Source organism: Python bivittatus, unplaced genomic scaffold (genome assembly GCF_059951505.1).
Source record: "Python bivittatus isolate LINGU-HERP-01145 unplaced genomic scaffold, Pbiv_v1 ctg000520_np1212, whole genome shotgun sequence".
In the NCBI taxonomy this organism is placed as follows: domain Eukaryota; kingdom Metazoa; phylum Chordata; class Lepidosauria; order Squamata; family Pythonidae; genus Python; species Python bivittatus.
The window spans coordinates 517438-540486 of record NW_028277080.1 but is presented as its reverse complement, the minus strand read 5'-3'; the positions used below and the strand labels follow the sequence as shown (position 1 = coordinate 540486).

At 43.8% G+C, this 23049-nt stretch overlaps 1 protein-coding gene across 1 annotated transcript; it reads right to left on the bottom strand.

The window, feature by feature from the left end:
• Positions 1-1696: 1696 nt before the first annotated feature.
• Positions 1697-22043, bottom strand: DUSP4 (dual specificity phosphatase 4). The gene is made up of 4 exons (XM_007443696.4): positions 16575-22043; positions 8954-9090; positions 4394-4613; positions 1697-2330 (listed from the first exon to the last, which is right to left on the bottom strand). The coding sequence occupies exons 1-4, from the start codon at positions 17011-17013 to the stop codon at positions 1945-1947; spliced, it is 1182 nt and encodes a 393-aa protein (XP_007443758.2). The 5' UTR covers positions 17014-22043; the 3' UTR covers positions 1697-1944.
• Between the last annotated feature and the right edge of the window lie 1006 nt (positions 22044-23049).

The window sequence follows — 23049 nt, the reverse complement described above, 5'->3', positions numbered from 1 at the left end:
CTTCTCTTAAGGCTGCTGTAAAGGTCTCAGCTCCTCATGCTATGTAGGATTCCTGGGGAGGGAGGGTGCAGCACGTGTCCTCTTTGAGAACCCACCCGAAGGGTTACTTTACAGTGTCTCTGTGCCTGTGCCATATTAAGGCATGCTAAGGGGCAGAAGCTAGGGGGGAAAGCTGCCATATTTAAATGTCACCTTCAAAGTTACATTTACAGTATCACTGAAGGCTTCATCTGGAACTCATTGGCAGCAGAATTCAGACTTGATTAAAGGAAACATTTCTTGACCTAGTGCTCAGTTTTAGCACTGATTAATCATGGTAACTAATGGCTATACTCTGGCTCCTATACTAGTTAATACAGAAAGATACAAATAATCTTTCAGCCTTTCCCAATCTGATTCTCACCAAATATTCTGACAACAACTTCTATCATCTTTAAAGTTGGCTGTACTGACTGGAGCTTATGAGAGTTGAGCATCTTCAGGAACTCACTGTTGGGGATGGCTGCCTGAAAGTCATCTTTACTCTTGCCCATGCAATAAAATAGCGCCTCCTTCCTTGATGTCTCAATATGCTAAACCTTTTGGCATGCAGGCAGAGATCTGCCTTGTGTTAGGTGAAGAAGAAAAAAACACCTGTGCATTTGTGTCAGAAAAGCTTGTTACTGTCATTCAGATGACACAAAACACTTCCTGCCCAGCAAGAGGAGAAACGGAGCCACGGGCCATTAACTTATGCCTCATCATGCTGTAAGACCAGAGAGGCATCAGTCAGGAACCAAGAACTTGAACCAAGGCATGAATGAAGACCCTGCTTTTATCAGGTCATCCCCAGAAGCAAAGTCTGGGGGTGAAAGCAAGCACTGGCATTTCCCAAATTGTCTCAAAAAAGAATGTGTTCCCTACGCTTCATAAATCCAAATCCTTTTTTTAAAATTATTATTATTTTAAATCAGTTTCAGCCACATATAGGAAATCTGAAAGTCACTTCATAGTGAACTATCAACTCCTTTCCCTTTCTTTACACAAACCCTCAGCTTAACAAAACAGGTGGCATTTGAATATGTGATAAATTCCAATCAAGAACTCCGAAACCAGGCGCTTTAGTAAAGTAGCTCCACCCCAGGGGTGGAGCAAGCAAATACAAGGTGATCAGATACAGGCACTAGGAGAAGGCACATTCCAAACCAGATTGGATGCAGTGTTTTGGACCTTGCCTAAGCCCAGGACTTCTCGCACATTCATTAAAGCAGCCCTTCGTTCTCACTTCAAGCAAGCCTGATCAAAAGATGCTGCTACTTTTAATAGCTGCTTTATTTAATGCAACTACAGCCCATGCAGAAGCCTGAAAAAAGACAAGGTGCTTTAATAAAAAGCAGAGAGGTGCTCTGCTCACATAAGGTCCAAAACTTTCCTTCCCAATCATTTCTGAAGTGTGCCCAGCCCTAGCAGGCCCTCCACACATACGCACACACTCCAACCTGCTCTCTCCCATATTTGGAGACTGCAGGTTCATGCTGGCTGAAAATTCGGGAACCTATAGTCCAACATATTGGGAAAGATCGGCTCAGATTAACACGACACAGCCTGGGGTTCAACCACAGTGGTGACAGCAACATCTCACACTGCTTTAGAGCATGTGACTTTCTTTCATCTTCTCCCTCCCAAACACCCAAAAACATTATCAGGACTTCAAAACTTCAAGCTTTTTATATTTTTTATATATTTAAAAAATGAGGTAAGACATCTTGCCAAGAAAGGACATGCTGGAACCCACCGCCCCACTAGGTTCCATTCTAGCTGCAAAGTTTGCCTTAATTGCTCTGTCTTTGGTGCATTCCATTTGGCTGTGGGGGGGCAGAGTTCTTTATTGCCTATAGCGATTGCCAATGGGGCTGTAGGATTCTGTTCTTTGACGTCCCTAGCTGCAACCCCCAGAGGCCTACTCTAGCAGGTGGGAGAGGTGGTAATAGGGCTATGCAGATAAGGAAGGCTTCCTGAAGTGGAATGCACTGCCACAGAGACTGGGAAACTGAAAACAAACTGAGATGTAGGGGTGGAGGAGTTCTTCCCCCTTTCTCTTAGTGTTCCCGAGGGGCTTGCAGCCTCCGCAGCACAGGACGTTGTCAGCACCTGGGACTCAAACTGAAGTAGCTGACCCATGAAGCTGAAGTTCGGAGAGATGATGCTCCGACGTTGCTTGACAAACTCAAAGGCCTCCTCCAGCTTGACTCGCTTCTTCATGATCAGGTAAGCCAAACAGATGGTGGCGGATCTGGAGATGCCAGCTTGGCAGTGCACAAGCACCCGTCCATGACACACCTTAACAGCGTCTAGGGGAGCAGAGCAGGAGCATTAGCACATTCAACCCTTAAAATCCAACGCTGACCCCAATTGCGGGGCTGTGAGCCACAATTCCCCAAGCCCTTGGAAATCACGTGCCCCAACTTTATATAGCCACCTCGAGTTGCATGCCAGTTAGGTGCCTATATAAATTGGCCTAATAAAAATAAATAAAAAGCAAGAGAGCGTAATTTAGCTAACATGTTTTACAGTATTTGGAAGGTGTTCCTTAAAGCAAGTATTAATTACACTAAGACAGTGCTTTCAAAATGGGTGAACAAATGACTGGAAGCAGGGGAGACACCACATAAGACTAACAGTAGTTAGGGATGTACACCTTTCCAAAGAAATGTAATAATTTCATAACCATTTTTTGCAAGTCTTAAACAAGTCACTGAATTCAGCTTTTGTTATGTGGAAAGGATTGTGTTAAAAACAAAAACAAAAACAAAACAGGGCTAAGTATATTCAGATTGCTCATTTACACATCCAATTTCATTTTTTTTATCCTTCAATATTATATCTTTGACACCTCTCAGTTGAATGCAAGCAAAAAATCCCTCAAAAGGTATTTGTGCTAGACCAAATTCCTACCTAGGGCTCATCCACAGAGGTAAACGATTTCTAAATGTGGTTCTAGAGATCAATGTGTGATACATTATATGCATGAAGCGGCCTTAACGACATTGCAATTTTGCATGGATTGTTCATATCACAGGAATGCAGCCAGAATGAATACCTCCCTCATTTGTTTCGGAAAGCAGATCTTTCCAAGAAACTTGGAAAATAGCTTCCTTTACTCAAGCCCAGTTCTGAATCTAATGCAGAAGCTTGTCTGGGCCTCAAGGGATGCTCCTGGTAAAATGCAAGAGTTCTGCCACACTTACCAAGTTAACAAATAAAGCGGAGTGGAGTGGAGAAAAATCTCTCTCTCTCCCCTCTCACATAAAGCACACTGCTACAACTTCAAAGAACTCAAAGCTCCAGGATGTGTATCTATCAGTCCTATTATCAGACGTTAAGAAAGTTGGAGAAACAATTTTTCCCAGAACCACAGCAGAACTTCCAGTGCAAATGAAAGTCTGTAGCTCTTTCCCTACCACCATGCCCAGAAACAGAACTGTTGGGATTTTGTTCTGTTTGCCTAATACAGCAAAGGTACAGAACGGCAGAGAGTCCAGGCTCAAAGAGATCTAACTACCATGGGATAGTAAAGCTGTTGGGAATGTTGCTTTAAAAAAGGAGCATCTTCTTCCACCATATGCAAAGAAAGTATCACAGCCTAAGGCGAAAACAAATGGGGTAAACCAAAATCCTGCTTCCTCAACGAGAAGTTGGACATTCAAATGCTTTCTAGGATCAGAAACGTGGGCTCTGTAGCTCGCATCCAATTGTGGTGGCACTCCATGTTCAAGGAGAGAGCTCTTTTCTGTGGAGATACCCCCATTTATGGAATTCCTCCCCAGCGAGACTTGATTGGTGCACACATTAGCATCATTTTGGCACCAGGTGAAGACCTTTCTATTTTCCAAGACTTTTTAACTGGCTTTCAATTTGTATATTTTTAGATTTTGAATGACTGTCTTGCAGCTGTTTAGTTTTATATGGTGGTTTCTGCATGTGTGTGTATCTGTGTGAGCGTGTGCACTTTTGAGTCAGTCTTGACTCCCGGTGACTGCCTGGACAAGTCCCTGCAATTTTCTTGGCAAGATTTTGGAAGTGGTTTGTCCTTGCCTGCTTTCTAGGGCTGAGAGAGAGTGACTGATCCAAGGTTACCCAGCTGGCTTTGGGCCCAAGGCGAGACTCATGGTCTCCCAGCTTCCACATCTAGTCGGATGCCTTACCCACTACACCAAATGTTGATTTTATTGTATATGTTTTTATATTGTATATGTTTTTTGATTTTATTGTATATGTTTTTATTCAAATTGTATTTTTTAGTCTGTTTTATTGTAAACCACCCGGAGAGCTTTGGCTATTGGGTGGTTTAAATTTTTTAATAAATAAAATCCAATTATCTCCACAAACATGGCATACTTTGCCACTCTCTTACCTATGTATTCAATGGCTTCCATGAACCAGGAGCTGATGTCGGTTTTGTGGTTATCTTCTACTGGAATGCACTTATATTGAAAGTGTCCTTCGAAGTGGTTGGGGCAGTCCGATGAAACGTTTAACAGGGCTGTGATTCCCAAGGCCTCCAACATGTCCCTCCGAGCTGCATGATGAGCACTGCCAAGGAAAAGGAATGGCAAGATTTCCACGGGGCCACCCTATGTTGGTGGGAGGAAGAAACAAGAAAGAGGGAACAACATATGAAACAGGAAGAACACAGGAGCTCCTGAATGACAACAACAGAGTGTGGTCAACGTCCCACTGATTCTTTCAATCAAAGAGGACATCACCCGAATTTCTGTAGGCTACTGTCTAGATCAGTGTTTCTCAACCTTGTCAACTTTATGATGTGTGGACTTCAACTCCCAGAATTCCCCAGCCAGCATTAAAGTTGCTGAGGTTGAGAAACACTGGTCTAGAGTCACGTGGAGTGTCCTCAGCTGGGAAATCAACTTTACTCACTTTGCTAGTCTCATTTTTTAAACATTCAATTGTGCCTTGCTCATCTGTTTCTGTATAGCTTTAGCTTTTCATTATTCCATAATTTAATTTTTTTTAAAATTCTGCTTAGAGAATATTTAAATAGAAGGTTAAACCTGAAGTTCTGCATTAAAGGAACTTGCCCACCATGCTAAGAAAAGATGGATCCTGCAGTTCAAATCTACATTTTGTAGTTCATCCTGAGCAAGAGTCCAGATGCTCTCTGACAGCTCAGAAAATCTTGCCCCAACAGCCAACATTGCTCACCCACTTTATGGCTTCTTTTCTCTAACATCGAGATGCTAAATATTACTCCTGTAACTAAATTATGTTTTGAATGTACAGCCTGCAACATGTTCTTTCCAGCCCTGTTTTAGTCCAAAAATGCAAAGACTGTCACAACACATTTGGTGAAGGTATGCAGTTAAATTACATTTCTAACTGCCAACCATGAACTGCAGAAAGTAGTCCACGGTTCTCCCCGCATTTTTAATATTCAAAATCCCCTCATATTTTAAACTCTCCCCACCCCCTGAACCAAAACTGGGGAGTCAATGGGTTTATATTCTGTATATCATAGTTCAGATGACAGAACAAAAATGGGTAGTAGAGAAAACGCCTCTCCGAATTTTATTTAGAGGTGCCAGCATGCTGAGTCACCATGAACACACAACTTCTAATCAGGTTTTTGGACAGAGAGCGCTGTGAAACATATTCCCAAGACTCCATATCAGTTGCTGACAGCAAAGAAAAAAATGCACGTTTACTGCCACTCTCCAAATAAACTCTCGCACCTACTAGCAACTAACTATGGAATGCACTTTATCACTTCCTTAATCGCAGAGTGCCATTATTCTTTGTACGAAACTCTGCACTTCAGGTTTGGTTCGGTGTGCTAAGCTCAGGCCCACCAAACCAAACCAAGCCCATACAGTGGCCGGACACACCAGCCACTAGGATGGAAAATACCATCAGTGGATTTCTCCACTTGAAGTATTTCCGGATTGAGATCAGTAGAAGATTGTCCTGACCACACAAAAGGAGACCAAGTCTATTATCTCTGGATAACCTGGAACCTGACAACTTCACTTCAGCCTACATGCATTCCAAGGATTAAGTTGTTCTTATTGCCCAATTTCTGATATGTATGCAGTCACGTTGCTTAAGAAGGAATTTCATTGCCTCTTTGTCAGGCACGTTCCTTGATTACAGCAGTATTAATCTCTTCTTGACAAACCCATACATGCATCAACCACAGCTGCAGAGTTAGAACTAAAGTAATTTCATCCCAAAATACATGGATTTGGAGAAGAGTTACCTCCCTGTACTGCCCCAAAAATGGTCCTCTCTCAATACATCCCACTTTTTGGAATTGCAGTAAGAATTCTGTTAGTGAGCCAGTTTGCTAGAACTGAAGCCATCTTAAATCAAAGCAGTCTTACTCTGTTTTTGTTGTTGTCATTGCTGTTAAGTTACTTTATTATGATCAACAGTAAGCACATCTGCATAAATACATATATACACAAGTTGATATAAATTAACATACATTTGTTATATGACTTCTGTGCTGCAGGTTATTTTATCTCAGTTTCACAACTGAATGAAATCACAGAGGGCTCTCCACCTACACCTTCTTTCTTTTCAGTTCTTAGCTTCCTGTATATATGTCTCATCAATTTGGCAAGCCAAAAAGTTGCTTGAAACACAACTGGGTAACATGAAGAGGAGTCTAGAAGAGGCTAATGAGAGAATACCACATCCTTTTAAAAAAATAAACAGCTCAGGAGGGCAAGTTCTACTTCTATTGATTCAATCTCTATCAGCTACAGGACAAATTCTCATGCAATAGAGAATTTTCCTATTTTTCCCAAACAGAACCGCTGAGCACGAGGCACTGTTACCTTGCCAAAGTGAAGAGCCTTCTATAATTTGAAATATATAAATTATCTCCTGGCTTCAGAGAAAAGTAGATGCTATTCAAATACAGTAAATTGGAATCAATGACACAGTCAACTGGTAGTCCATATTTATTTATTTAAGAAATTTATATAGCCGCCCATCCCACAGAATGTGACTCTGGGTGGTGTACGATAAATAAAAACAAGAATCATAAAACACTAAGTAAAAACAAAAAACAAAAATATAAAAACTCAAGACAGCTGGAGAGACAACCATCATTTAACATCCCACAACCATCTTGCTGGCTCACCCTGGGACCCCCAAGGTTGATGGAAAAGCCATATCTTAAGGGCTTCCTGGAAGGCGAGTAGGGATGGGGCCAATCTCACCTCAGGGGGAAATGATGCTCCATAGGGCAGGGGCCACAGCAGAAAAGGCACACTGCCTGGGTTCTGCCAGATGTAACTTCTTAGTAGCTGGGACCCGCAACATACCCCTCTTGCTCAACCTCATGGAACAGGTAGATGTAACCAGGAAGAGATAGTCCCTCAAATAACCTAGTCCCATGCCATGTAGGGCTTTAAAGGTCAAAATCAGCACTTTGAATTGCACCCAGAAACAAACTGGCAACCAATGCAGCTCGTGGAACAGAGACATAACTTGTGCCACCCTAGGGGCGCACATAACTGTCCACACAGCTGCATTCTGCACCAGCTGAAGCTTCTGGAAACTCTTCAAGGGCAGCCCCATGTAGAGCACATTACAGTAATCCATTCTGGAGGTGACCACAGTGTGAGTAACTGTGAATAGAGCCCCATGGTTCAGGAAAGGGTGCAGCTAGTGCACAACACAAAGTTGTGCAAAGGCCCTTCTAGCCACAACTGCCACCTGCTCCTCGAGCAGGAGTCACAAGTCTGGGCAGTGCCACCCCATCCAATACCAAAGATGGTAAAATCCCAGATCCAGAAGGCCCAAAAACCCAGAGCCACTCAGTCTTGCCAGAGTTCAGTTGAAGCCTGTTGTTCCCCATCCAGACCACTACAGCCTCCAGGCACCAGGACAGGACCTCAACAGCATCGCTTAATTCGCCCAGGGCAGAGATATATAACTGGGTATCATCAGCATACTGATGATACGTCACCCCATGGTGACGGATGATCTCACACAATGGCTTCATGTAGATGTTAAATAGGAGTGGAGAGAGGACTGAACCCTGCGGAACCCCACAAAGTAGGGGCCAAGGGCAGGGCCTCTCGCTCCTAATCAACACCTACTGGTACCAGCCCTGCAGAAAGGAAGCAAACCAACACAATACTGTTTCACCTACTCCCAACCCACGGACCCAATCCAAAAGGATACCATGATCGATAGTGTCAAAGGCTGCTAAGAGGTAAAGAACAGCAAGGACACATGACAACCCCTGTCCCACTGCCGCCAGAGAGCATCCAAAAGTGTGACCAATGCCAGTCTCTGTCCCATACCTAGGTGTGAATCCTGACTGAAAGGGGTCCAGATAACCTGCTTCATCCAGGGCCCAGTGAAGCTGCTGCACAACCACCTTCTCCACAACCTTCCCCCAAAAGGGAAGCTTAGACACCAGGCAAAAATTGTCCAGTACAGTCAGATCCAGCGATGGCTTCTTGAGGAGGGGGTCCCTAGGACCCTGCCCACTTCCTCAGGTCCAACAGGATCAAATCCCTCCCAGATAACAGGGCAAGACTGTCCTGTGCACCTCTACTGGACCTGTATTAAAGCTGGAGTCCAACTTGGAACAAATCCAAACAATTTTATCTGTCAGACGCTCTGCAAATTCTTCCATGTAGCCTTGCAGGTAAACCTCCTTTTTTCCCAGGAGGGCTTGTGTCACCTTAAACAAGGCTACCATTGCTTTACACAGAAAAATACTGTCTTGATTTTAGGATTTTACAACTATATGAAACATTTTTTGCTTTTGATGCTGTTCTGATAACATATGACTCACCACTGAGCACAACTAAGTTATACTCAAGAGGAGAACCCCCATGTATACCAACAGAGGGATACGGATGTCATGAATACATAAAAGGAAGTGTTTTGCTTCGGACAGCAGAAGCTTTGAAGTGCAGAGAAGCAAGCCTACCTGATCATGCTGGGGTGTCCCACAGGAACTGCAGCTGTGGTCCAGATGCTCCACAGGCGCCAGAGTAGAGGCTGCTGTAGGAGATTTTGTCTTTGTGCAGAATTCTGGATATTCTGACTGGAATCTTTCATAGCCACCTGAAAGTAAATAAGATACTGCAAAACATCCCATTTCAAAGTTGTGGTCGTGACTTACAAGATGCTACAGCTTTTTTCAACTATTATCAATACACAAGTAGAGACAGAGGACAGCCCACCTCCAACATGCATGAATGTTTAGGGCAAAGGCCCTTCACACTTACATGCTAAGTGCCCATCGACACAGATGTTTGCTTGGAAGCAGTGGGAGAGATGATGCCTCAACACAGTTGCATGACATGATTCACAAAAGAGATAGTAAAGTCAAGGATGTTCTGAAGCTAAGTTCTTAATGATGTTGTAGACCCATTAATGAAGTTTTCTTGGCAACAGTAAGAAGTCTTCGTCTGGAACTTTGACTTCCCAGTCTAGCCTACAACTAAGAATTCCTTGGTGATCTCCCATACCAATTAATCAAGTCTAATCAGGCCCAATCCTGCATAGTTTCCGAGACTGACTAAAACTGGCCAGTTTTAACAGAGGATTGGCGGTGCACTGAAGACTTGGCACACGTGTTTTCAAAAGATCTCCTGCAAGGTATATTACTGCTACAAATCTCCCATTCCGCTGCCCATTTCCCATCTGTTGGATTAGTGTCTTAGGAAAAACAACTTGCTATTCACATTTACCCAAAGCCAGCTTTGACTTCAAAAATAATTAGCTGATCTTATGACTGTAGAGACAAATGAGGTATCAGATGAAGACACAGGCCACGCCACACTGGAGGCGTTTGCCCCAGAACATGTAAATGAAATAGAGGACAAAGAAAAAGGCTGAGATAAACACACACTACTTTATCTGAAAACTCTCTGGCTGCTGGTATGATAATTCTGGTTTCTACTGAATGAAAGGAATTCTTAGCTCTCTTCAGAGGCATTTATGTATAACAGGAATATTGAAGAGCTGTCAGAATGTAATGGCCAAAGAAATCAAATGGACCAGAGACCAGGAAGGGGCTATAGCAGTGTTTCTCAACCGTGGCAACTTTAAAATGTGTGGACTTCAACTCCCAGAATTCCCCAGCCAGCTGGCTGGGGAATTCTGGGAGTTGAAGTCCACGCATCTTAAAGTTGCCAACATTGAGAAACACTGAGCTATAGTGAAAGCAGTAGCAGTCAACTGCTGCACCAAGAAACATAGCATGGCATGTGATAAAGCAGTATGTGCATTGTAAGAGAATGGGAACCAAAACAGACAGGCTATTGGTAAGCAAATACACTTTCTAAAAACATCCTTTCAAAAAACTAGGCACAGAGAGAGTAATTAAAATCTCAGTGCAGAGGCTGAAATGTGATTTGCGGTTGACAAAAATTAAAGGTAGAGCTTCCCTCCAAGATACTTCTTGGTGATCGCCTGGATAGGTCCATGTTTTCTTGGCAGCAGTACAGATGTGGTCGGCCACTACCTTCTTCCAAATTACTCTCTCCTAACACCACTGACAGCCTTAAGTGGGCTCCCAAATCTGGCTTCCAGGTGACCAGTAGCAATTAGTAACAACTTTTGGGAGATTCGGCCCTGTACTACAGAAAGCAGGGAAGAGAGTGCCCACTGTCCCAATCTCCCCATTTATTTTAATTATTTAATTGTTTTTAATAGTCCACCCCAATTGAAAGGATCTGGCCAAGCTACAACACATTAAAAATGATATTTAAAAACCAACCAACCAACCCAAGAAGAGTTAAGTCAACCCTCTTTCAAGAAGGATGCCAGTAAACTCTTCATTAGGGTTGAATGCTCAGTGAAATAAAACTGTCTTCAATGATCTTCTAAATGCCATCAGGGAGGGGCTTTACAAACCTCTGGAGGGAAAGCATTCCAAAGCGTGGGGGCAACCCTGGAGAAGGCCTGTCACCTTATCCACATCCAAATCATTGAAGAGAATCTTTATGCTAAGCATGTTCTCTAGTACATACAAGGGAGAACAATTTCACCACACATGAACTGGAAGAGCGTGTGCCTGTGGGGTTCTACGGGGTCAGGTAGACTAGACCAATTCCTCTTGCGTGCCACACAATTCTCCTGAGGCCAAGGCAGAAATTATGCCCTGCCATTCACTCAATCAGCAAGCAATAGGCAAGAGCTCTGGTATGCACTGCGATCTGTTAGCTAACTTGGCACTGGTAAGTGTATTCTAAAAACACAATGAAGTTGAACCATGAATGCCTGGTTACCAAGGGACCTATCATGACTTAGTTTACATCTCCAAGTTTCATTTGAATCATGCCTACCTGTTTGGTCTGCTTCTTTTTCCACTGGCCTCACTGCTTTCCCTCCCACCACACGCATACAGATATAGCTAAGGATATTATTCATTCATCTGTCAATATTAAACACCCCCAAGCTTTCACCATAATACATTGTTAGTTTCTAAGGTGCCACAAGTTTTTGTTTTAGCTATCATACAAATTAACCTGACTATACTTCTGGAAAGTTTACAGCAGATCTGTTGCCACAAAGTCCTCTTAGTGTGAAGTCCACTCTACTCTACTCTACAACCCAAGACAATTGCCAAACTAGTGGAACCTCAACTTCTGGGTCAATTTTATTTATTCATACAATTTAGAGGCTGCCTGACTCCAGATGGCTTATGCGTAAAAAAAAGAAAGAAAGAAACAATAAAACAGAAAAACAAATCATGTACATCCAGAAGCAAACTATACATATCAAGTAAAAGGAGGAACCTACAGGGACTCAACAACCACCCTTCCCAAGGCCTGGGAGAACAGCCAGGCTTTGCAGACCAGTCTACACCACTTGTAGAGGAGAAAGGGCCACACCAATAAAATAAAAATCATCATGGGCTGCAAAGGAATACCTGACGCACCAGAAGCTGCTGCTGGTCAGCAGTATGTCTTTCAGGGTGATGGTGAATTTATTACTTTTTTAAAAACTCCATCAGGCCACACAAGGCTGCTTAGCTGGCCACATGTTGTGCAGACTTGTCCCATACTTTCAGAACTTCATCAGGATGGAAGCCATTCTGGAGAAGCGCTGTACGATAAGAGAAGCCATGCTTCCTCAGCCCTGACAGATTAACTTGTTTGATCAAGGGAAAGCCAGAGGGTCTTATTAGGTGGGCAGAAATTATCAGAGATAGCTGGTCCTTCAAATGCCATGAAGGGATTTATAGGTGACAGCCAGCACCTTGAATTGCACACGGAAGTCAACTGGCAACCAGTGCCACTTGTAGAGCAGTGGTGTCACGTGGGCATACCATGGCATACCAGTGCCCACACCACTGCATTCTGGACCAGGGATAGCTTTCAAGTGGTATTCAAGGACAGCCCAATGTGGAGTGCTTTGCAATGGTCCATTTTTGAGGTGGCTAGGGCATGAGTGACCATCTAAGGGCCTCCTGAATTAGGAATGAGTACAACTGGCACACTAGATGAATCTGTTTGAAGGCCTTCTTGGGTAAAGCTGCCACTTGCTCCCAGATTACACCCCAGTCTCAAATGGGAAAGTACTACCCCACCCAGAACTAAAGATGGAAAGTCCTGAGAGCTGGGGAGCCCAAGTATCCACAACCACTTGGTCTTGTCAGAATTGAGCCTGAGTCTGTTCCTCCCCATCCAGATCTGAACAGCCTCCAGGCACTGAGACAGGACATTGACAACACCACTTGGATAACCCAGTATCAAGACATATAACTGAGTATCATTAGCATACTGATCATATTGAACCCCAAACTAACAGATGATCTCACCTAGCAGTGTAATGCAGATATTAAACAGAAGGGGAAGAATTTCAATCTCTGAGACATCCCACAAATGAGGGGCTATGGTTTTGACCTCTCCCCTCCATTAGCATCCACTGGAACCAACCACAAAGAAAGGAGAAGCACCACCATAATATGGTGCCCACCATTCCCAGCTGGACCATGATTGATGCTATTGAAAGCTGCTGAGAGATCATGGAGCACAAGGATGGACATACCCCCCAATCCCAGTTCTGCCAAATGTCATTAACAATCACTCTCCAAACTGATTTTACCTCCCCATGGAGAACAAGTTCCACCATTCATACAGAAGTGCAATGCTCTTCTCCACCACACTAAGTTTTAGTATGAGTAATTTCACCTTGTTCTACAGAAATGCCCACACTTGGAAGGCTTTTAAGTGCAAGGTCATCATCCTTCTTCCTCCTCCATTATTTTATTTATTGATTTATTAAACTATTTCAGCCTGTCCTCTATCCTAAGGATCTTAATGGATCAAGGTTTCCTCGTAAATAAGCCACAGAAAAAGATTATATTATAATACAAGTGGCTAAAAAGCACATAACCTCTTAGCAGGGTATTCTATGAAGAGGGCTGATCCACTAAAACATCTCTCATTCTCTTGGCCAGTTCTGGATTGGATTCCAGAGGAAGCTGGAAAAGTAACAAGAAAGACCCTCAATTCTGAACCTTCTGTAAAAGTAAAGCCACTGCTAAATGTAGCAACTCCTCTTAAAATTTTGAAAGATTAAGCTAGAAAATATTTTCTATCATCCTTCCTCAGGGTTTCTAGGAACCCTACAGCTGACAAGATCTTTCAAAAGCATTATTGCAAAAATGCACTGTTCCCAAAACGGTGAGCTAAGAATAAATTGCAGTTAATTGTTCAAAAGAATTTACTGCCAATGTTAAAAACAAATCTTGAATTTGGATAAATAAAAACAGGACTGTATACATTGCAAGGCCACATGCAAAATGATACCTTTCCCGTAAGGTTCATATTCCTGCACACACACAAACTGAACATAGAATACTGAGTTGTGTAAATTAGTCAAATTTCCATAATTAATTCTAGTTTTGCTTGGCCTGGCTCAGGAGAAGCAAGGTATTACCATCAGGCCATTATGAAACAACAAACTGAATAAATTTTAAAGAGGTACTTGATCCTCTGCCTGGCTGAGGTCTATGCCTACAAAGGGCCCAAGAAGAGTCCTCCACGTGCTCAACTTTTCAAACCCCTCCCCACCAGTTCCAACTTTGGCAAACATTTTTTTCAGCAAAGCTGCATTGCAACACCAGGCTCTTCCAGGAAGTAGGAGGACATAGGGCATCTATAAAGTGTCAGGAGCAAACTACAAGCATTCCAACAGTTGGAATTGGGTAATTAGCTAACAAATGCTACAACCCAAAGCTCCAACGTTGCTAATTATCCATTATTTCACTGAAGTGAAACACTGTCAAATGAAGCCATAATGCCTAAAGAATTAATCAGCTGCCAAATGAGTACAAGGGCCTTTTGAAATTGATTGATGTTATTGATTTGACTTTTTGTCTGCTTTAAACATGATTTTCCTAGCATTAAAAATCATAGAGAATTGTTCTGTGAATCATTCCTATTTTAGGAGAGACTCCCTTATATTATAACAATTTATCTCAAGGCTTAATTTCATTTTTTCACAGTCACCATTAGTTTCAGTAATTAGCAAATGTGTTGATTAAAGCATAGGGCTTTCTGTTCTTCTACAAAATAAGATTCTGAAAATATTTAAACTATATTTGACAGAGTCTCTGACCATCGTCCTTCCAGCGCCCCTTTAGAAGTGGAAAGAAAACCATAAAATAAATCCTATTCTGGCCTGGAATATTCTGGCTAGGGATATCAGGCTAGAAACTGGGAGACCATGAGTTTTAGTCCTGCCTAGGCACAAAGCCAGCTGGGTGACTTGGGCCAGTCACTCTCTCTCAGCCCTAGGAAGGAAGCAATGGCAAACCACTTCTGAAAAACCTTGCCAAGAAAACTGCAGGGACTTGTCCAGGCAGTCTCCAAAAACCGGACCCAATTGAATTGATTAAAACAAAACAAAACAATTAAGGATTCAATGCTGGAGCTGGGGACACAAGAAGGAATTTTTCCACAGAAGCCAGTAAAAACTTCCTTCCAGAAGACACAAATACAATCCCTTGAGCCATGGCACTACCCCTACAAATAGAATTTAGGGCCACTTCCCACCACCACCCTTATTCTCATGCATTCCTAAGGGGAGAGGCCATTCAGGGAACAATAAAACAGGATCTCTCACCCTTTTCCCTTCCACCCACCCAAAGCTTTTGTAATTCAAAAGGTCACCAGCTGCCTTCACACACACAACCAGCTAGTAAGTCAGATGGGCAGGAAATACCCCCCCCCCCATACAATACTGCCTGGTTTCCTTGGACCACACCCAGCAAGAAATGGGAACAACTAGCTGAGGGGCAAAGATTATAACAAAACCATTATTAGCCAAAGGACTGTCATTCCAGGTCAATCTCCTAATGGCTTTGCCGCATATACAGCTGTGTAAAGGGCACATCCTGTTGATTGCCAGACTATCTGCTTTTCTTTGGGGGCAGTTTGCCTAGAAAACTGAAGTTGACAAACAGTGGCACACAGGCAATCTTCTTCAGAAAACTGACCGTTTTTTTAAATGCCTTTTAGAAAATGCTCCCTCTGGGGATAAAGAAAACAGTCCCAGCTTTCTTTCCAGGTACATTTTTGGCTCCTTCTCCAAACCAAGGGGCAGAGAGAAAAGTCTGAGCGGGGGGGGGGGGGGAGGTAAGGACTAGACAGGCTGAAACCTCCAAGAGAAATAAGTCTGCAGGTTCCTGCACAAGGTCCCTCCTTCCTGGTCTGGTCTGAGAAGTTTTCTATAGGAGCTGAAAAAGTTTCCTATCCTCTGCTTGTTTTCTAACAATGAGGTTTCTAAGAGAGGCCTCCTTACTGAACGCAGGGCAAGAAGTCACCAGCGATCTGATCCGATGGCCCCTCATTAACTACGGAGGATGACTGAAGAGCTCAAAGTATCACCAGCTCGTCTTACACTTGCCCCGAAGCCCCGGTCAGGTGGTGGACAGAGGAGCGCAAAGCAAGCGAGAGAACAGCCGCTGGTCCTTGGCGTCATCGCTGGTCACACCACGCCAGAGACGGCTCTCCCCTTCCCCTTCCCCTTCCCCTTCCCTCCCCGCTAGACGGAAGTGAAGAAGGGCGTGAGAGGGGACTGCCACACGGCTCACACGTTGTGCCCTTCGAATGGGTAGAATGAGTCCTCCTCCCTCCATTCCGCCCCCGGCGGCACTCGGCGGCGAGTCCCTGCGTCCCTTACGCCAAGCGAGCAGATACCGAAACGGCGACTTAACAGGCCCAGAGAGGAAGATGGCCCGACTCGAAGACTTGTCTCCGTTCTCCTACAGCAAGCCAACACAGACCCGGCAATGGTGGGAGTACTTGCAAATCAGTCTGAATTACAGCCTAACATCTTTCAGAGAGCGCTGCGCATTCGAAATCGGGAGGGGTGCGCGTGGCGACAGGTACACATGCTTGGGGGCACCGTCCTTCCCACGCCGTACTAGGACTTGACCCCGGTGGCCCCGCACAACCCAAGCGCCTCCTTTGAGCCCGTAATTGGCCGGACGGTTTGGCTCAAACCGGCCCAAAGTAGGGGAAGTCGGTCTTAAGGGGCAGTCCGAACGCCTGACCTACTCTCCGGATCTGTTCGCGCGCACCCCTTACCTTTCAGCAAGCAGATGTCAGTGTGCTCCGTGTCCTTGCGCAGCGCCCGCACCACCAGCGACACGGTGCTATCCTCCCGCACAGATTCGGCCCGCGGGCTCCGCTCGTCATACACAACCACGGCCGAGTAGAGACCCGAACGCAGGCGGGAGCGCACCTCGTCTTCCGCCGGTAAAATCTGCTCCAGGCTGATCGACCCTTTGGTCCGCCGGCGGACGATGGTGTTGCATCGCACGTTGAGCGCGCCGCGGATGTAGCCGGCGCTGTGAGCGAGGAAGGGCCTGCAGTCCAAGAGGAGACACTTCCCGCCCGCGGGAGCAGATGAGGAACCGCTACTGGTGCCGCCGCCGCCGCCTTGATTGTAGCTCCCGCCGCTGCAGTCCCCCCGGTGCAGGAGGTGCTGAAGCACGCCGCAGTCCATCTCCCGTAGCTCCACCATGGCCGCCGACTCTGCGCAGGCTCCTTCCTGCCCCAGGAACGGCTACGGCCTTAGAACATTTTGCCCCCGCTTCCGCGCCCTCTCAGCTCAGTCATTAATAACGGGGCTGCTGTTGCTGGTAGTGGCGATGCTACCCGCGCGCTCGCTAGAGTGCGGGGGAGGATTCCTTTTACTACCTCGCTCCGCCCCCCACATCCTCTCCTCTCTCCTTTCTCCTCTCTCCGGCGTCGAGCCTCATTCTTGCTTCTCTCGGAGTGAATGGAACGCGACCGTGTCTGCCGACGTCACAATGGGAAAAATGTAAACGACGCCTCGGCGCTTCTGCTCGCCTTCATTCATTAGAAAGTTACGGCGAGGCGGGGTTTATGGGCGTTCTTCGGCAGAGCGAGCACTATTATTTTCGGCAGCCGCCGGCTTTAAGGGGAAACGGGGAGGGTTGGGTCGCTTTGGTGGAAGGAGGAGCGGTTCATCCAGGACTGAACTGGCGTCCAACGACTCCATGCAAGGTTTGTGGCTGCCTCCAGCCCCGCTCAGCAGGCTTTTGACTAGCATTATATATGCTGGTGTGTGACCGTAATAAAAATTGCGTTGATTTGATGTTGACTAACGTTACACGATTTCCCTTTCATAAAACAAAGAGAATTGTATAACGCTAGTCGAAATCAAACCAAACCAAACAGGCCAATTAGGAACTACTTCACAGTGACCCGACTATAGCACTGTATACATAAAACTTGCAGCCACTTCTCTGGCTTTCCCATCTGTCTTTTAGCGGCTCAGCTGCCAAGCTTGGTGATTAATTGAACCAGAGATTCAATAATCTGGTTTCTGCCCAAAAGCTCTGAGGTGCATTGATTTACCTCACAATTACTAATTCAACTGATTTTCCCCATAACCTTTCTGGATACCTTCATTTCCTTTCAAAGGCACAAGCAGTTGTAGAGTGGGCCTCTTGTGAATCACATAATCACAGTCAATACTGGGAGGGAAGGAGGGAGACATGGAAAAAAAGTGACCTTGACATCTTCAGCGGCTGTGGTTTCCTGTTGTAGTTCTGATTTGTCATCTCTTTTTGTAGCAATAATTTATCATGGGTGGAACTATTATAGGGCATCATCAAAATACGGGACCGCTCCCATTAGAATCAGTGGGCCATAAAACATCTTAAGAGCTGAGCTGGGTCCTGTCCCAGGTTGAGTTCAATAACCTAGAATTCTTCAGGCTTCCCTCCGTGTGTTTTTTTTTTTTAATATATGAAACTACATTTTATATGATTCCTTCCATATATGGGGTCCAGGGCGATATTCTCACCTCTTCCTGCCCAAGACCCTGACTTGAAACATGTCATTTTGAAATTAAACTCTAAACTACAGCCTATCCAGCCATTTGATGGTCTCCTATTCCTACTCAAAAATTGTTTGAACCAAACCAGAGGTTCCAAAGCAGCATAGAAAGGGCTGCAAGTTCTTTGGTTAAATCTTTGTAGAAGCCAGCTCCAAGAATATAAGGATGGTTTCAAGTCCTGTTTAATAACATCTGTCAGATGCTCTATGTGTGTGTCCATGTGTGTGTTTCCTGAGGGTGTAACTTTAACTCTGTTGAGGCAATTGAAAAGTTCATGTGGATGTGTAATAGTTGCATATTAGAAAGTCATGTGGATTGCCAAAGCAATATGTTACTCTCTCTCTCTTATACAACATAAATAGTAATTACCTTGGGGATTTGTATTGACATTTCAAAGTGAGGAGTTTCCATTCCACACCTAGTAATTATAATGTGTAAGGCGCTCTCAGCAGTCTTTCAGGGAAAGTAAGAAAGGTGTGTGTGGGAAAGGAGGTGAACTTCTCTCTCAAATTAATCAGGAAGATGAACTTACTTAAGTTGCCAATTTGAACTGATTTTCCATTTTTTAATGTGTCTGGTTAACTCAATTATGAAAACATGCACAGTGTTGGGTATGCCTCCCTGTTACACCTGAGTCATCCAGTGAACACTAAGTCCCCCTGATTTTAATAGGGGAATTAAGTGTGCATCTAATTGTCCCATTGAAGTAAAGACACGTTCATATTTCCTTGGTTAAATTAGCTTTTCCTTGACCTGGTGCTTTCCAGATATGTTGGCCAACACAGACACTATAAATGATGAATGGCAGAGAGCACCAAGTTGAGGAAGATTGGTCTAGGGAGCACCCAGAATTCTTCTATACAGTAGTGTCTTTATTTTTTAACCTTGTCTTGAATTTCAGCCTGTTGTTTTCTGCAGCCATCTTCCAGAAATAATCCTTCATGCCCGTGCAAGATGAGATCCAATAATATGCATTTCAGCATGCAAAATTTAACTACATGGATGAGTGCCTTCATCTTGCTCCAGCTGGTTACACGTTAAAGTTCCAAGTTTAGTAAGATAATTCTACTCTTAATTCTATGTATGTTTGGTCAGAAGTAAATCCAACTGCTTTAAGAGTTCAGTGCATGAAATCAATTACTGAATCATGTCCATTGTCAGGCGCCTGAGATCCACTTTGTCCTTCCTAAAATGTGGTTCCCAGAATAGGATGCAGTATTCTTGGTGTAGTCTGAGCAACGGAAAATAGAAGGGAATGATGATTTGTCTTGATCTTGACTTTTGTTTATGTAGGCTAGGATTGCATTTGCTTTTCTGCAGCTGCATCACACTGTTGGCTCATCTTCAACTTGTGATCCACCAGATCTTTTTTTGTACTTGTCTTTTCTCTGTCCCTGCCTGATAGTAGGGTACCACCACACATTATTTTTTGTGACACAAGCAGAAAAAAAAGTATTCTGGCAGGTATCAATTCATTGGGCCCCCAAAGCTCATAGGCTGGAGAGCAAATCCTATTCTAAAGTCAAAGACTCATGATCCTTTGAACCACAGCCATAATCCATGCAGTCTGACCTGCTTCCATTTCTGGACTGGCCATCTGTTTTGACTTTGCCCTTTGCACAGCCCTCAGCTCCCAGCAATAGGGTCAATCTTTTTGAAAATCAAATGTTGATCATCTCAGAGGGCATTCTGAGTGTTGTACCAACATGCTTTTGAGCTCCAGTGCTAATCCAGGATGTTGCACCAAGGGAGTAAAAGGCTATTCTACTAAATCATGGGAGCCATGGTTTTATTTATTTATTTTATTTTATTTTTCAAATTTATATATGCCGCCCATCTCACCATACAAGTGACTTTTAGTCTGGCATTTTATAAAAAGTAAGGATACAGTCAGTGTTCATTAACAAAGGAATCCTGGAATTCTGGAAGTTACCACAGCATCCTAACCACATTGACGGAGGTCCCTAATGCTTGGGCATTGGGAAAAATAGCTTTGTTTGCAGCAGACGTTCGTTCTGTACATTATTACAATAATGTAATATTGCTTTGGATCGGTATTAAAAAGAATAACAGCAGCAGTAACAACAAAGATTTCAAAGCTTTTTTAAAGAAATAAGGCCAGGCAGGAGGGACATTTGGAGTGTTTGAATAGATAAAATCTATTTTAAAAATCTGCATCTTAATCATATGAATATTAGAATTATGGACAAGAAACCTCAGTCCCCTGGCCAATTTCCTTGTCCAACAGACTTTGATTTCACTGTGCCATTACCTTGTGACATTGTCCTTTGGTTGGCTTATCCAGCGGCTGTTTTTGGGGACTGGCAAGAACCTTGCCTTGAGCAGTTTGTGATGTCTCAAGCCAAGTAAATAGCTAACCAACTGTGACTGATCTCAACAAGCTAAGCAGGACTGAGACTGTTTGGGCTTGGTTGGGAATCCCAGGGCTGTAGGCTTGACTGGATAGCTGAAAAATCCTTATGGTTGCCAAGAAAATGACATGGGTGTAATCGGATGAAGTCACCAAGAATTGGCTTGATTCGAAAGGGACTTCGCCAACCAAGCAACGAGATACAGCTTCTCGAAGGAATGCAATTAGATGTAAAATAAATCAGCAAATACAGGGAAATGTAAATCAAAAAGACCCAGGAAAAAGGCAGCTCATTTCTCCTCTCAACACTTTTCCAGTATGTGATAAGCATATGGAGAGAAAAGGGGATGGTTATGGGCCCGCTCCCAGGGTCAGGCATTCTGTAGACTTTGACCTGAATGACTGTCTACAGAATCACAGGTTGGAATTGGGGGGGGGGGGGGGGCAGAACCATTGCATATTCAGCATCTCCTGCAACAGAACCATGGCATGACTGGGATTAAGGAACACCCAGCATTTAGCAACATCAAAGGTTCAGGTTCTGGTGCCTCTTTGCAAGTGGTCAGCTTTGCCTATGAAGAACAGATCTATCTGTATGGATGAGGCTGAGCTAAAGCTGCTGCCCAGGATTCTCCATTCTTGTAGCTTGTAGTAAGGCTGGCCCTTTTATCTTGGTTTCTAGTCATGATGATCTATACAAACCCCAGTTGATTAAATGGGTCTACTTCTTCTTTTTCATCTGCTTCAGACTGATTTGATGGAGAATCCAGAATGGCATGTTATTTAATAAGCCAATTGCACTAGTTGCTGCCAGTTCAAATGTCAAATATTTCCTAAGTATTTCATAATGTGGCTGGAGATATTGCTATAGGTTATTGGGTAATCTGGAACTGGGTGATTAAGAGAAGGTATGAAGCATTAGCCCATGAAGAGGATGACTTGCTGCCCACTAAAGGAACATCTGTTTACCCTGTCAGACTATATATCATCAATTCTCACAAGATTTCTGAATTCTCACCTGAAATTTTGCCAGTCTCAGGAGATTTCAAGCGAGAATGGCAAAATCTTGCATGATTTCACCATCTGGTAAGATCTGGGCCAGTTTAATTTTTTTCTCAAATGATACTGCCTACAGCGTGAATTGCCTACAGTCTTCTCAGGGACCACCAAGACTCTCCAGGCCACACAAGAACCATTTCGTGCCAACTTGGTATTCTTTTTACAGTGGTGTGCATTTTATATTTGCCACTAGAAATATTCTAGCAAAAATTCTACAGCAGACTTTTGCATATATGGCCTCTAATAATCAATAAAATGTTGAAGTGCTACAAATTCTTGATTGATTTTCACCAGAACATATCTCAGGTGTCCTCTTAAATATTCACCAGTTTGCTGCCTCTGATCTTGGGAACTGCATTTAATTATTACAGCTCACTGATGGCCCTCTGTAAATCTCAGTAATTCTATCTCTCCCCACATCAACCCATGTTTTTTTTTAACTATCTGCTCCACAAAAACTCACACTGATACAGTCACTTTTAATCAGTTCTCCTCCACTAGAGACTTTGGGTTGCTTTGGAACTCAGAAATACACATATGGATGTGTATGTGACTTAAAGGTTCTATCTGGTAAATTCTATAACTCTTACGATGCTGTGTGAATGACTGCAGAACTGAATGCTTACTTCAGACGCATTGCATCATGAACTGTACAGTATTCACATATGATTTATTCTGTATATATAACTTGGTACCAATGCTGATGAATCTGGAATACGTTTACACATTCCTGAGTAGCATTCCCGTGACGTCAGCAGAACTCAGTCGCAAATTCCTCAAAAGGATGTCAAGCAGAGCTCATCTAATTCTTGGAGGAAGGAGTCGATAGGAAATTTGAGAGAAATCATGCCAGGAGCCATTCCAGACAGACTCCCAGTTGTGTCTTTACCTTAAAATAAGACTTCCAAGGTCACCAGTGGAACCCTCTCTAGCTGCCACACCTTCATTGTTTCAAGGCAACTTTATGAGCAACTCCCTCAAGTATTTGTATCCCCCTATCCCCCCAAAAAACAGCTTGATATGGTCCTTGGCCAAGGAAAGACTTTCAAAAGATCATCTGCCCCACAAGGCTGTAAAAGCCTGAAAAGCAACAGAAGCAGAAAGTTAGTGGTTTCCTTCCTTCCCTTCCCCAGAGTCAGGCTGTCCGTTACAGCAGTAGAAATGACTTTTTACGTGGTCTGCAAAAAAAGCTTTGGCTGAAGATCCAGGGGGAGCTTGAGCAATAGAAGATGTTGAACTGCCCTATAGGTCCTTCCCTAAAT